Source organism: Ips typographus, linkage group LG5 (assembly GCF_016097725.1).
Source record: "Ips typographus isolate SLU linkage group LG5, UJ_Ityp_2.0, whole genome shotgun sequence".
In the NCBI taxonomy this organism is placed as follows: domain Eukaryota; kingdom Metazoa; phylum Arthropoda; class Insecta; order Coleoptera; family Curculionidae; genus Ips; species Ips typographus.
The window spans coordinates 3,931,326-3,943,775 of record NC_138426.1 but is presented as its reverse complement, the minus strand read 5'-3'; the positions used below and the strand labels follow the sequence as shown (position 1 = coordinate 3,943,775).

Here is a 12,450-nt window from a genome sequence, read left to right as displayed (position 1 = left end):
ACATTGCTTTCGGCGTTCGTCCGTAACTTTATTAGCAGATTCAGGAGCAGACCTTTTGGCTGTAAAGCGTCATGGAGGTTGGTGCTCGTCGAGTGTAGCTGAAGGTTACATTGAAGAGTCGGTGCGGAATCAAATTAAGATAGCCAGAAGAATGGTAAGTTCCACTTCCACGGATGCTTCTGGCGCCACACAAAAGAGGTTGCAGTCATTCAGGAAAGCGGATCGATTGAGAAAAGTTTTCTCGGTGTAAACGTTTCCAACTGCAATAATTGTACTTTTAGCATAACATTGAGTAAAATATTTTGTCGTTGTTGGGTTATTTATAATGATATTAAAATTTGGTTTAAAATAAACAAAACAGAACAGTTTTGTTTCCTGTTTGATCGCCTCTTCTGCAGATGGTGTATAAGTTTTAAACTCTTTTTTCCCCATAGGGTCTCACCCAGCCCTTAAAATGGGTCTAGTTTAAGTTTTTTGTTTTTAATTTAATGTGCTAGAGTTAGTTTTTTCTCCATAATGAGCTTTGTTCGCCTATTGAACTATCTTAAATTCACTAATTCGGTATAACATGGGTCTCTCTGTCTCTCCCCTTGTAAAAAGACAGTAGTCACATTGATCGACTGATTTGAGCTCCTGAAGATGGTCATTTATGTGACCGAAACTTGTTGAGCAGACCTTAACATCTAAGGTCATAATAAAGTATTGTGGAGAAGACTGTTTGTCATTTCCTTCCTTTCGTACTCTTGCGACTCCACTGAAAGAATATGGACTACTACTTCTTTCCAAAAAAAAAATATATTTTTGTTAAATTCTAAATCAAAAAATTCTAATTTCTATATAATAATTTTTCTCTTGGTTATAGAAGTCCTGCTAGTATTAACTGACTCCCCCTGTATACACTGGATCAATAAAAAACAACAATTATTGTATTTTGTACTGTAATGCAAATTAAACAAATTCCACTCATTTTTCGTAAGATAAATAAAAACCGTTTATTTAGGCTGTAAAACTCGAATCGTTTTGTGTATACCAAAAAAAAACGACATTAAAGCAAAGAATCCTAAAAACGCCGTAGAAATATTAATATAGCGAATTTCATCAAAAAACTGATTTTCCTTTTCAATTTCCAGGACTTTACCTCTACATACTGGTCGTCCGTACTTTAACCAGGGAAAGCTTCAAACTCAGGGTGTACGTCCTTATCGGTTGGGGTAAGTTGATTAAGAAATTCTAATTTTTATCCGAAACTTCCGACTTGTTGCTTTTCCTTGTTATAGTAAGTTTACTTTTAAAATAAACCGACTTTTGCACTCCGGAGCAATCAGTTCCTGAGTTAATCTGCTGGAACTGCAATTAATCTGTGCAAGTAGAAGTAATTGAGTGGATTTCCCGGAAACTTGATTGCAAAGCAAATTCTTGATTTTTAAGTTGGATTTGTATTTCAGGTTTGCCTCTGCTCTTTGTTATCGTGTGGGCTGTAATCAAAAGCTTTCTAGTGCAGACATCACTACTTGACGATCAAAATGACGGGGTAAGTTTTTAAACTTAATTTTTGTTTGGTTAATTAAGAAAGTTTTGAAGTAGTTAACTAGTAGATTTGATTCATATTTTTTCAAACTTAAAAGACAAATTACAGTCAACAAAAGAAAATGCAGATGTAGTAAAAGAATTGGTGGAATCGACTATACATAGCAGTTAAAATTACAACAATACATCTAAACATTACGTCTTTTGGGACAGTTTGAGTTTATAAGGAACGCACTATACCTTCAAAATCTGTGGAAGGGGGTTTACTAAAGTTTTGTATTTAAGTTTGGCGTAGATCACAGTGTTCTAGACCGGTTTTGTTACTTAATAGTGTTTTTCATGAAAAACTCTGTCTTGACAAGAGAAATAGTTCTAAGCTTAATTTTGTCCTTTGAACGAACTTCCTAACTGTCATAAGAACCAAGTTACGCACTATCTAATTTTGACACCTTCAATAAAACTTGTTTACCGGCATTACTCTATTGTTGTTTAACTTTGACTCATCTTTTTTGATTAAACCAGTAGAAATCTTTAAAACAGAGAAAAAAGTAGGACATATCGCAAATAGAGCTTGAAAACCCACTTATAATTCTCACAAATAAGCAATTTGTTCTTTTCATTCCGATCCTAGAAAGGCGGTTTAAGTGGCAGCCAAGTTAATGAAAGTGCACAGAGAGAACCGCCTTTTAATTCCTGGATGGCACGTTTTAGATTGGAAGCATTGAATTATATTATTAGCTGGCAAAGGCAATGCCGATAGACGTAAATTGCATAAGAAAGTCAGTCAAAATCAATGATAAGAAGAGATAGTTGGTCACAAAGTTTCAATCAAATTTCTTGATGAAGTGGTCACGTGACAAATATCCCATGACGTCACAACCGTTTTGGCACACTGAAACGTCAATTAAAAAGTGTCTCATTCTTTGTCTGGAGCATTGAGTGATTGAGTGCTTCTCTTCAGGGGATTTTTCCAGGACAATTTCCAGACCTGTTTATCGAATCTTAAAAGTTAGCTATTAAAACCATGTTAGCATATGATTCAAATTGTTTTTCAAAATTTTTGTTTCGTATCTATGGTCTTGATTTTTGGCACAGTTTACTAATGTCCTTCTTAGGTTACGTACATTTTATCCAGAATTTGCCAATCTCATACAGATGAAATACGGTATGGTGATAACCATCAATTATAAACTGTTTTCTGTACTGTTACATAGAAGTTTTAAACTTTTGTCAAAATTCTAGTTTTACATTGAGAGACTAGACTTTTGGCACAGTTTACCAGTAGTTTACCAGGTACTTAATATTGTACAAAATTTTCCTTTACAAACTTGAAAAAACACATAACAAAACCTAGAGAATTGACTATTAATACCCAGCTAAACAATAGTGTAAAAAAGAATTTGTGAAACTTTTTCTAAAAGTACTGTTTTACATTAATTATCAACCTGACTTTTGGCGTAGTTGACTAATGTTCTTCCTAGAGCTTATATTCAAATTTTTTCCCAATTTTCTTAAAACGTTAAATAACCACACCTGTTTTGAAAAAATTTCCAAAGTGATTTTAAAAATGTATGTTTCTTATTTATGGTCTTGATTTTTGGCACAATTTACTACTGTACTTCTTAAGTTACGTATAATTTTTTTCTATTCAATAACCTTAAAAAAATCTGGTACAGACAAAGAGAAAAGTCATGTCAAAGTTTGAACTGCAAAAACTCAGTTTTAAGAAGAATCGGTAACCAAATTTGTCATAAAACCCACTTGGAGTCATCTAATCGCAATTTTAAGAGCAATTTTGAAATCCTCATTAAATTTGCTGTCTAATAGCTTAGAAAAGACTTAAAATTTGGATACAGTTAAAGAAAAAAGCACTATCAAAGTTTGAACAGCAAAAACTCAGTTTTAAGAACCATCGGTAACCAACATTGCCATGAAACCCACTTGGAGTCATTTAATCGCAATTTGAAGAGCAATTTTGAAATCCTGATTAAATTTGCTGTCTAATAACTTAAAAAATACTAAAAACTTGGGTACAGTTAAAGAAAAAAGCAGTGTCAAAGTTTGAACTGCAAAAACTCAGTTTTAGGAACAATCGGTAACCAAATTAGTCATAAAACCCACTTGCAGTCATCTAATCGCAATTTTAGGAACAATTTTGAAATCCTCATTAAATTTGTTGTCTAATAACTTACAAAATACTAAAAACTTGGGTACAGTTAAAGAAAAAAGCAGTGTCAAAGTTTGAACTGCAAAAACTCAGTTTTAAGAACCATCGGTAACCAAATTAGTCATAAAACCCACTTGGAGTCATATAATCGCAATTTGAAGAGCAATTTTGAAATCCTCATTAAATTTGCTGTCTAATAACTTAAAAAAGACTAAAAACTTGGGTACAGTTAAAGAAAAAAGCACTGACAAAGTTTGAACTGTAAAAACTCAGTTTTAAGAACAATCGGTAACCAAATTTGTCATAAAACCCACTTGGAGTCTTCTAGTCGCAATTTTAAGAACAATTTTGAAATCCTCATTAAATTTGCTGTCTAATAACTTAAAAAAGACTAAAAACTTGGGTACAGTTAAAGAAAAAAGCACTGTCAAAGTTTGACCAGCAAAAACTCAGTTTTAAGAACCATCGGTAACCAACATTGCCATGAAACCCACTTGGAGTCATCTAATCGCAATTTTAAGAACAATTTTGAAATCCTCATTAAATTTGCTATCCAATAACCTAAAAAATATTAAAAACTTGAGTACAGTCAGGGAGAAAAGCACGGTCAAAGTTTGAATTTGAGTGTCTTAGATTAGTAATGATGTTGAGATCAAAAATAGACAGTTTTTATCGAAGTCAGATACATATCTGTGTGGGTTAAAACACAAATAAAGCGTGAATTAATAACTTAATTACATTTAAGATCTCTTTGATGCAATGTTCTCTTCTTATCGATTTTAAAACCTAATCTGATTAAATCAACTGAAAGGACTTCCGTAAAATCGGGGGGTTTCACTCAATTTGTCTTTTGATAGAAATTTTTGGCTAATGTTTAAATCATGTGCTTCATTGATGTAAAAGTTATTTTAAAGTGGATTTGCTTTAAGGTCAATTTAATAATAAATCTCTTGAATAATTGACTTTCTTTTAGGGTAACGCGTGGCCATTTTGTTTGAAAAGTGAGAGAATCGAAAGAGTGAAAATTCAAGAAAAGACCTTCTTTGATAAGGAAAACTTGATATTTTTAGTCGATTCTTCGTTAAAAATACTACATGTAAGTTATGTTTTAATTTTATTCAGTACTTTTCAGCTACTTTATTAAGATTTGGCGTTACATGAGTTGAGAAAAATCAGTGGCAAGAAAGAAGTGGCAGAAAGCGCACCGTTAGAACCGCTAAGAGCTCGTCCGAGAACGAGAGAGGCCAAATCCGAGGGTCTCCATGCGAAAAATAGCTCGTGAGACTGGTATTAATCGGGAATCAATCCGCCAAATAGCCAAAGAGGATCTACATCTCAAGCCTGACAAGATCCAAAAAGTTCAGCTCCTCACCGACGATAACAAGCGCGTACGGCTTGAAAGTACGGCCACAAAGCAAAAGCGACTCAGGTGCCGGATCCATTTTCCGGATTTCATTTCGTCGAAGGAATGGCCACCCTACTCGCCAGATCTAAATCCTATGGACTACAGTGTGTGCTCTATTTTGGAGACTAGGACCTGTGCTACACGTCACAAAACTTTGGAGTCGCTCCATCCAAAAGTCTAAAAATAAGTGAAATAAATGTGAGTTAAATCTGCAACCGCCGGATAGTAGATTACAAGTTTTGCCAAAGTTGGTGATTAATTGCTTATTTATTGGATTTTTCCAAACAGGAAACAAGGGCGCCGTTTAACCGGACTGTCACAACAATGAACCCTATTTATTATATCTAACCACCCATGTATTAGGAAAGTGGTTTTAAAGCTTTTCAATTTACCAACTGTTTTCTAGACACAACTGTCTCTTCAACACAAAAAGCTTAAAGGGCTTTCAAAGCGACAAATACCCTTTCTGTTGTACACATACGGGTGTCAGACTTCATGCAGGCTTATCCTGAAAATAATTCCTACACGGTTAACGCCGAGTATAAAAGTCGTCTTTACATCGGTTCTTGCTTTCTTGTGTTTATTTGATGTTAATTTACGTGCAAATTTGAGAAGGAATTGAGATATGGGTGACAAAAGTGATAATAGTAACACCACAAGATATTTGTCTTTGGAGACGACAGATTCCTCGCTACTTGATAAGAATATGCTATTTTCAACATGATAATGTATTTACACCCAAAACCACTATGCAAAGAACACCACCGTTGCAATATCACATTAATCATGATATATCGAAATAGAGGCAGCATTTGGGGGACCCCGCCTTCTGCTGAATTTCACTTGAAAAGGCTATGAGACAGGTCATCACTCCAAACAAAGGACAAAGAAGAAGAAATCACTGATAACCACCCAACTCCAACAACTCATGGAGACGACACAGGCGTTATCATTGAAACGGCGTTTGCTGCACTGGACAAAATTGAATATAGAACAGCTGGAAAAAATGACACTAAAACTGATGAAGTACGACAAGCAATAAACGCTCTATATAAAAGTATTACCCTACTAGTATATAAAATTGGGCAACTCAAAAACAGACAGACAGTAAACTTAGAAAATGATTTACATAATAAACAGACAAACAGGGAGATGCAAATACTAAACAAACCTATAAATGTAGAATCTTGGAAAGATATATTAAGGAACTTTTCTACCAAGACAGACCTACAGTTATGAATGAAGACAGCGACCACTTGACAGGACCATCAATCACAAGAGCGGAGATAGAAAAAGCGATACATAACTCTAAAAACAATAAAGCAATTGGGCCGGATGAGATCCCATCGGAAATATTGAAGATATTGGATGAAAGAGGCATTGAAGTTTTACACAAAATATTTAACATCGTATACTAAACAGGACAATACCCACAACAGTGGCTAAGTTCAACATTCATCCCTCTACCTAAGAAAAATAATGCTAGAAAGTATGGAGACCATCGACTGGATTAGCCTGAGGAGCCACACTTTGAAAGTATTTCTAAAATAATTCATCAGAGGATTTATAAAAAATGTGAAAGATATATCAGTAGCTCACAGTTTGGGTTTAGAAAAGGGATGGGCACACGAGAAGCGATAGTTGCCACGCAAGTCCTTGTACAGAACTGCCATGAGTGAGAAAAGTCATATATGGCTTTGCTTTGTTGACTAAGAGAAAGCATTTGGCCGAGTTGAACATCCCAAACTAATGCAACTCCTCAGGGATCTTAACATAGATCAGAGAAATATCAGATGTATCGAAAATCTATATTGGTACCAGACTGCACAGATCAGACTCAATAATGAGTTGTCTGATGATATAGAGATCCGGAGGGGCGTGAGGCAGGGATGTGTCTTGTCCCCGCTTTTGTTCAACCTGTACTCGGAAAGGGTCTTCAGGGAAGCACTGGAAGATTTGGAGAATCGGTATTAAAGTCAACGGAGTGTGGGTTGACAACATACTGTTACGATTTTCCCGTGGGTTTACACAAAGTCAGTTTAACTCAACAATTAATAACTTTATTTACACTTCAAAACACTCCGTACAATAATTAACACAGCTACTAAAAACACTACTACAATTCCACAACTATTCCACTATTTAAACTTTACCGCGTTCCCAAATTCACTACTACACTACACTCTACACTGTCGTCGACGCCGCTTCTTTTATATTCGCAAACCACGTTCTAGAATGACCGCGAAACGCTTCGCGATTTGCTTCGAATAATCAAGATACTTCCAGGTGTCGCTTCCTAACTGTGGCCTACTTTAATACGCGCCCGGCCAGATATTGCGGCGCATCGGTTTCATCCCGAAGCGAGCGCTCGTTAAGAAGTATCGAGCATAGTAGGCCCAGACCGTAACAATACGTTATGCCGATGACACAATGCTCATCGCTGATAACCTGCAGGACTTACAAGGACTGACCAACACAGTCGGTCAACATAGCAGATTGATGGGTCTAAACATAAACACTAAAAAGACAAAGTTGATGATAGTAACAAGAAACCTGAATGCGTTTGAAAACTCACAATTAACATTCAACGTAATGCGCATAGACAGAGTGAGCAAATTTAAATACTTGGGCATGTGGTTATCTGAAGACTGGACCACCGATATCGAAAACAAGAGTCGCATTGAACAGGCCCGACAAGCATTCCTAGGACTGAGAAGAGTATTCAGTTGCTCGGATTTTGATCTTGGTCGGAGCTGGAGATTTTTGAAGTACTATGTATGGTCGGTACTTCTCTATGGGATGGAAGGTTGGACCCTTAAAGTCAACAACATTAACAAATTGGAAGCATTCGAGATGTGGCTATACCGCAGAATGCTCAAGATACCGTGGACTACAAGAATGACAAACGTAAAAGTACTGTCCAGCATCAACAAAGAACGTGAATTGTTAACTACCATCAAAAAGAGAAAGACTGCATACCTGGGACACGTTATGAGGAACGAAAAGGATGAGTATTTACAGTTGTTGATCGAGGGTAAGATAGAAGGCCGTAGAGGAATGGGAAGGAAGAAATTGTCATGGTTGCGGAACATAAGACAGTGGACAGGAGTGAATGACATACAGGCCCTAATTCATACCGCAAGAGATAGAAACAATCCGAAGAAAAAGAAGGAATGTAGAACAAAGCAAAACAGACGACAACAGTATAGTGCCACGGACGTATGCTTCAGTAGTTATAAAAAGCATTAGAGAGCCAACAGGGAACGTTCAAAAAGAAAAATAGCATACACCTGAATCTGAGAAAACGCTTGAAACTGTTATTAGAATTAACGATGTCACAGATTATTTACAAGCGTTGCAGGTGCTAAAGAATGAAATAGATCCTTCCAAGGTCGGAGGAGGTTTCAAAAATATCCGATACCTAAAAAGTGGAGGAATCGTAGTCGAAAGTCAGGACGAGAACAAACACACAAAGCTAAAGGCCCTGAAAGACAAGGAGAATATTAAAATATTGCAAGTCCCACCTGAAGTTTCAAAGTGGTTTATAAAAAAGGAGCAGGTACATTTTTATTTGGTCAAAGTTCATGTTGGAGAGCATCTGAACTTGGCAATATGCTTCAAATGTAATGGGTATGGACATGTGGCTAAATATTGGTCAGACAAACAGAGCTGCCATAAATGCGGACAAGAACATGCACCTCAGGATTGACTTTCCAGGGAGCTGTCCTGTACCAACTGTTTAAAAATGAGATACCGATCAGAAGAATGTTCTCATTCAGCAAGGGACAGAAACTGCTCGGTTTAAATACGCAGACTACAACAGCATAGGAGGCAGATCAGTTACAACCAATCTCTTTTAGTCCAGACAACAACATAGAAATCACCTGTAGCACAGGAACTTCACTAAGCTGTAACATTAATGAACATCTAACCATTGAAAATTATAAGAACTGCATAAGTCTTATACACCAAAATGTGCAGTCACTGGGAAGTGCGATGGACACTCTTGAGGTTATGGTAAAGGAACATGATGAAAGCTGTTATTTGTTGGTTACAGAACATTGGAAGACCAAAGATCAAATCGCCTCTCATATCTTGGAACATAAAGTTAGTTTCCGCCTTTTGTAGAAGCAGCATGCAGCATGGGGTAAATGCTATTTATGTGAAACAGCAGCTTGCCGGTGCAGTCACATCTGATATAAACTCACTTAGTGTTGAGGGCAGTATTGAGTACTGTGAAGTTGGTCGCAATGCCAAAAGGACAGTGCTGATGTGCGTTTAGAAGGCCGCCCATTGGAGAATACGAAGTTTTTATGGAAAGATTGGAGGCAATGATACAACGTGGTTCTAACAGAGGTAAAATGATCTTGGCGGGAGATTTCAATGTCGACTTACCATAGTGCAGCATGTTTGGATAATATTTTCACCAACATTCAGGATTCCTTTTCTGCTAGTATACTTGAATATCACATATCAGATCACACCCCCCAAAAAATAATAATATTTCCGATTTCTAAAACGTGTATTCAGTAGAGCCTATTGATGTAAATTCGCACTGAAGTGCATTTACATACATTTTTTTGCAAAATTTTAATAGTTGTTTTCCACCGCGAAAGTGTCCTATAAGAAATTTTTCTCAAGCAAAATATCGACAGAATGATCAAGAGGTCTTAAAATGTAAAAGTGAGCTAGATATCTTGCTACTCCTAAAGAATAGAAACGCATCATTCACATCTAGATACTCTGAAAAAAAGAGGCAATATGACAGCTTGCTCCCACATAAAAGATCTGAATTTTACAACAAGAAGATTAAAATTCCAATAATAAATCGAAAGCCTGCTGGTTGGAGTTTATCATGGGTTTGCAGTCTCCCTTGTATAGAAAGACAGCCAGCGCCTCTTTCCACCTTTGAGGTACGTTATTGTATAACTAGGATCCTTTTAGTAGATTGTTTGAATTTTAGCTCCTGAAGATGGGTGTTTATGCACCTCTTGTAAATAAAGTTTATTGTGGAGAAGGCTGTGTGTGCCTAAAACTTCCTTTATTTAAATACAAAACTCTAGTACATTCCCTTCCACAGATCTTGTAGGTATAGTGCGTTCCTCATAAACTCAAACTATCCCAAAAGAGGTAATGTAGATAAATTGGTGTAATTGGATTTCAACCGCTATGATTGCACTGATTTTAAAATTAGTTTTTTCTTCTTCTTTATCGATACCATTTTCTTTCGTTGACTGTCATATTTCTTTTTCTATCTGCTTTGTTTCCTTCAAACTGCCACCTTTTCTCTGTTTTTCTTTAAATAGGACAGGTGTCCTTATTTGACACGTGCTAACTGGAATATTATAACAGCTAGAAATTTCGTTCGTCAAATTATAGCCTGTATTTTCAGCTTTATTTTATCTCAAAACAAATTTCTTTAAAAAAAATACAAAAAAAAACAAGATACTTGACATGAAACACAACAATGTTACTGTACTAGAAATATTGAAGGTGTCACAATTTGACAGCTCCTAACTTGGTTCCTATGACAGTTGGGAGATTCGCTCAAACGTCAGAACGTATCCCGTAATTTTGACTTTCTTTTAACTAAACACAATTTTTTTCAAAAATCGCAAATAACCGAGAAACATAAAAAGCTTTAGAGGGAAATTTAAGGCCAGTTTTTAAATATCTCTGCTTTAGTATGATCAATAAAAAGTCTCATTGAATTGAGTCGATCTTAATAATTAATCGACAAGGAAAATGAGTTTTGCACTATCAATTACCGTTGCAAGCAAATTGAATAATTTCCTGGAAACGCCTGGATAGCACGTATTGACACATCCAGCTTAAAATTCCCCTTGTTTAGTATTCCAGATGGATTGCGAAGGGGATGTATTACACAGAATGCGAAATCGACAGTCGATCCATGTTTAAAGAGTAGTAAAACAGTCGATCGGAACAACGAAATTGATAACTAAAAATCGATACTAATTCCGCTGAGTTTAGAGGAAAAACTCTTTGATCCTTCATTCCAAGTGAGGACATGACCAGTACTCATGCATTTTGCATTTTTAGAAACTTTCCTTTCTCTCGGTCAAAAGAATATGCTGATTGCGTTGTTAGAGAAGTGCGAAAAGTTCGGAAACTACAAAGCGACAAGAAAATTTGCCCTCGCTAGAGAAAAGTCTGTGGAAAAGGAGTTAAAAGTTTTCCTTAAAAAAAAAATTGTATTTCTGGATGTGGGTGATGATCGATCACATGGTGATAAAAGTTTTTATTGAAAATATAATTAATGTGAAGTAAATTTATACTTTTTTGCATATTTATGTCACTCTGGTTATTACCAAAATATAGAGTTTCACTCTGTACTATTAATACGAAAGTTAAGCTTTAAATAAACAGTATCAACTCCAGGAATGTATCCCTGGTAGTAGGAGAATGGACACTTAAGATGCTCTCCAGTAGAGCAATAAGTATCAATGTAGAAGACATCACCTCAACAATAATGGATTCTACACAATTGTCCTTTTCACCAGGAAAAGAAACCTCCCGAAATCTTCAAAGGCAAACTAAACTTCTCTGAAGAGGTGAAATACCTTGGTATTACCCTCGACAGGAAGTTAACCTGGAACTCTCACCTACAAAGCAGAGCAAAAAGAGCATATGTGGCTTATGAGCAGTGTCGGAGGACAGTGGGACGTACGTGGGGTCTTTTACCCCGCGTGGTCACCTGGATCTACACTGCAATAATAAGACCTATGTTAACGTACGGAGCCATTGTATGGGGACCGAAAGGTGTACAAACAACGGCTATCGGAAAATTATATCAAATACAGCGAATGGCTTGTTAAACATCTCAGGAGCCATGAGGACAACACCAACCGCGGCAATGGAATTAATTACTGGACTGACCCCTCTGGACCTGTACGTTAAGGAGGTTGCGTTAATGGCCATGTTACGAATGCGTACGGCTGGTGTAAACCCCCTCAGTAGGAGCAGGTCAATTGAGGCTAAGCCTATGGCGAGAAGTACTCACTGCGCTGCCTCTGCTGCAGGCAGCCAGTGATGCAATTGAACCCTGATTTGTGTTTCACAAACCCTACAAAATACAAATAAAACCGAACACAGAGTCAGATGCTGCAAATGCAATACTAATTTATACAGAGGCTCAAAAACCAAAGAAGGCTCAGGATGTGGAGTTTACTTTAGTCACTAAGCCTAAGGATTAAGTGGGGAATGGAAGAAAATACCAGCGTGGTTCAAACGGAACTGGCTGGTATCTCAATCGCCACGAAAGAACTAATCAGAGACGGTATTTCTGGCAAAAACATAATAATCTGCACGGACAGTAGACAAGCTCTATTAG

General features: G+C 36.6%; 1 protein-coding gene across 1 annotated transcript in view; it reads left to right on the top strand.

Moving 5' to 3' along the window:
• LOC145729588 (diuretic hormone receptor-like) overlaps positions 1 to 12,450 on the top strand; it is a 213,308-nt gene that overhangs the window by 175,793 nt on the left and 25,065 nt on the right. Inside the window, exons 8-9 of the mRNA XM_081980410.1 lie at positions 1,131 to 1,211; positions 1,446 to 1,531. Coding sequence (XP_081836536.1) covers positions 1,131 to 1,211; positions 1,446 to 1,531 — 167 coding nt within the window. The remainder of the gene's footprint in view (positions 1 to 1,130; positions 1,212 to 1,445; positions 1,532 to 12,450) is intronic.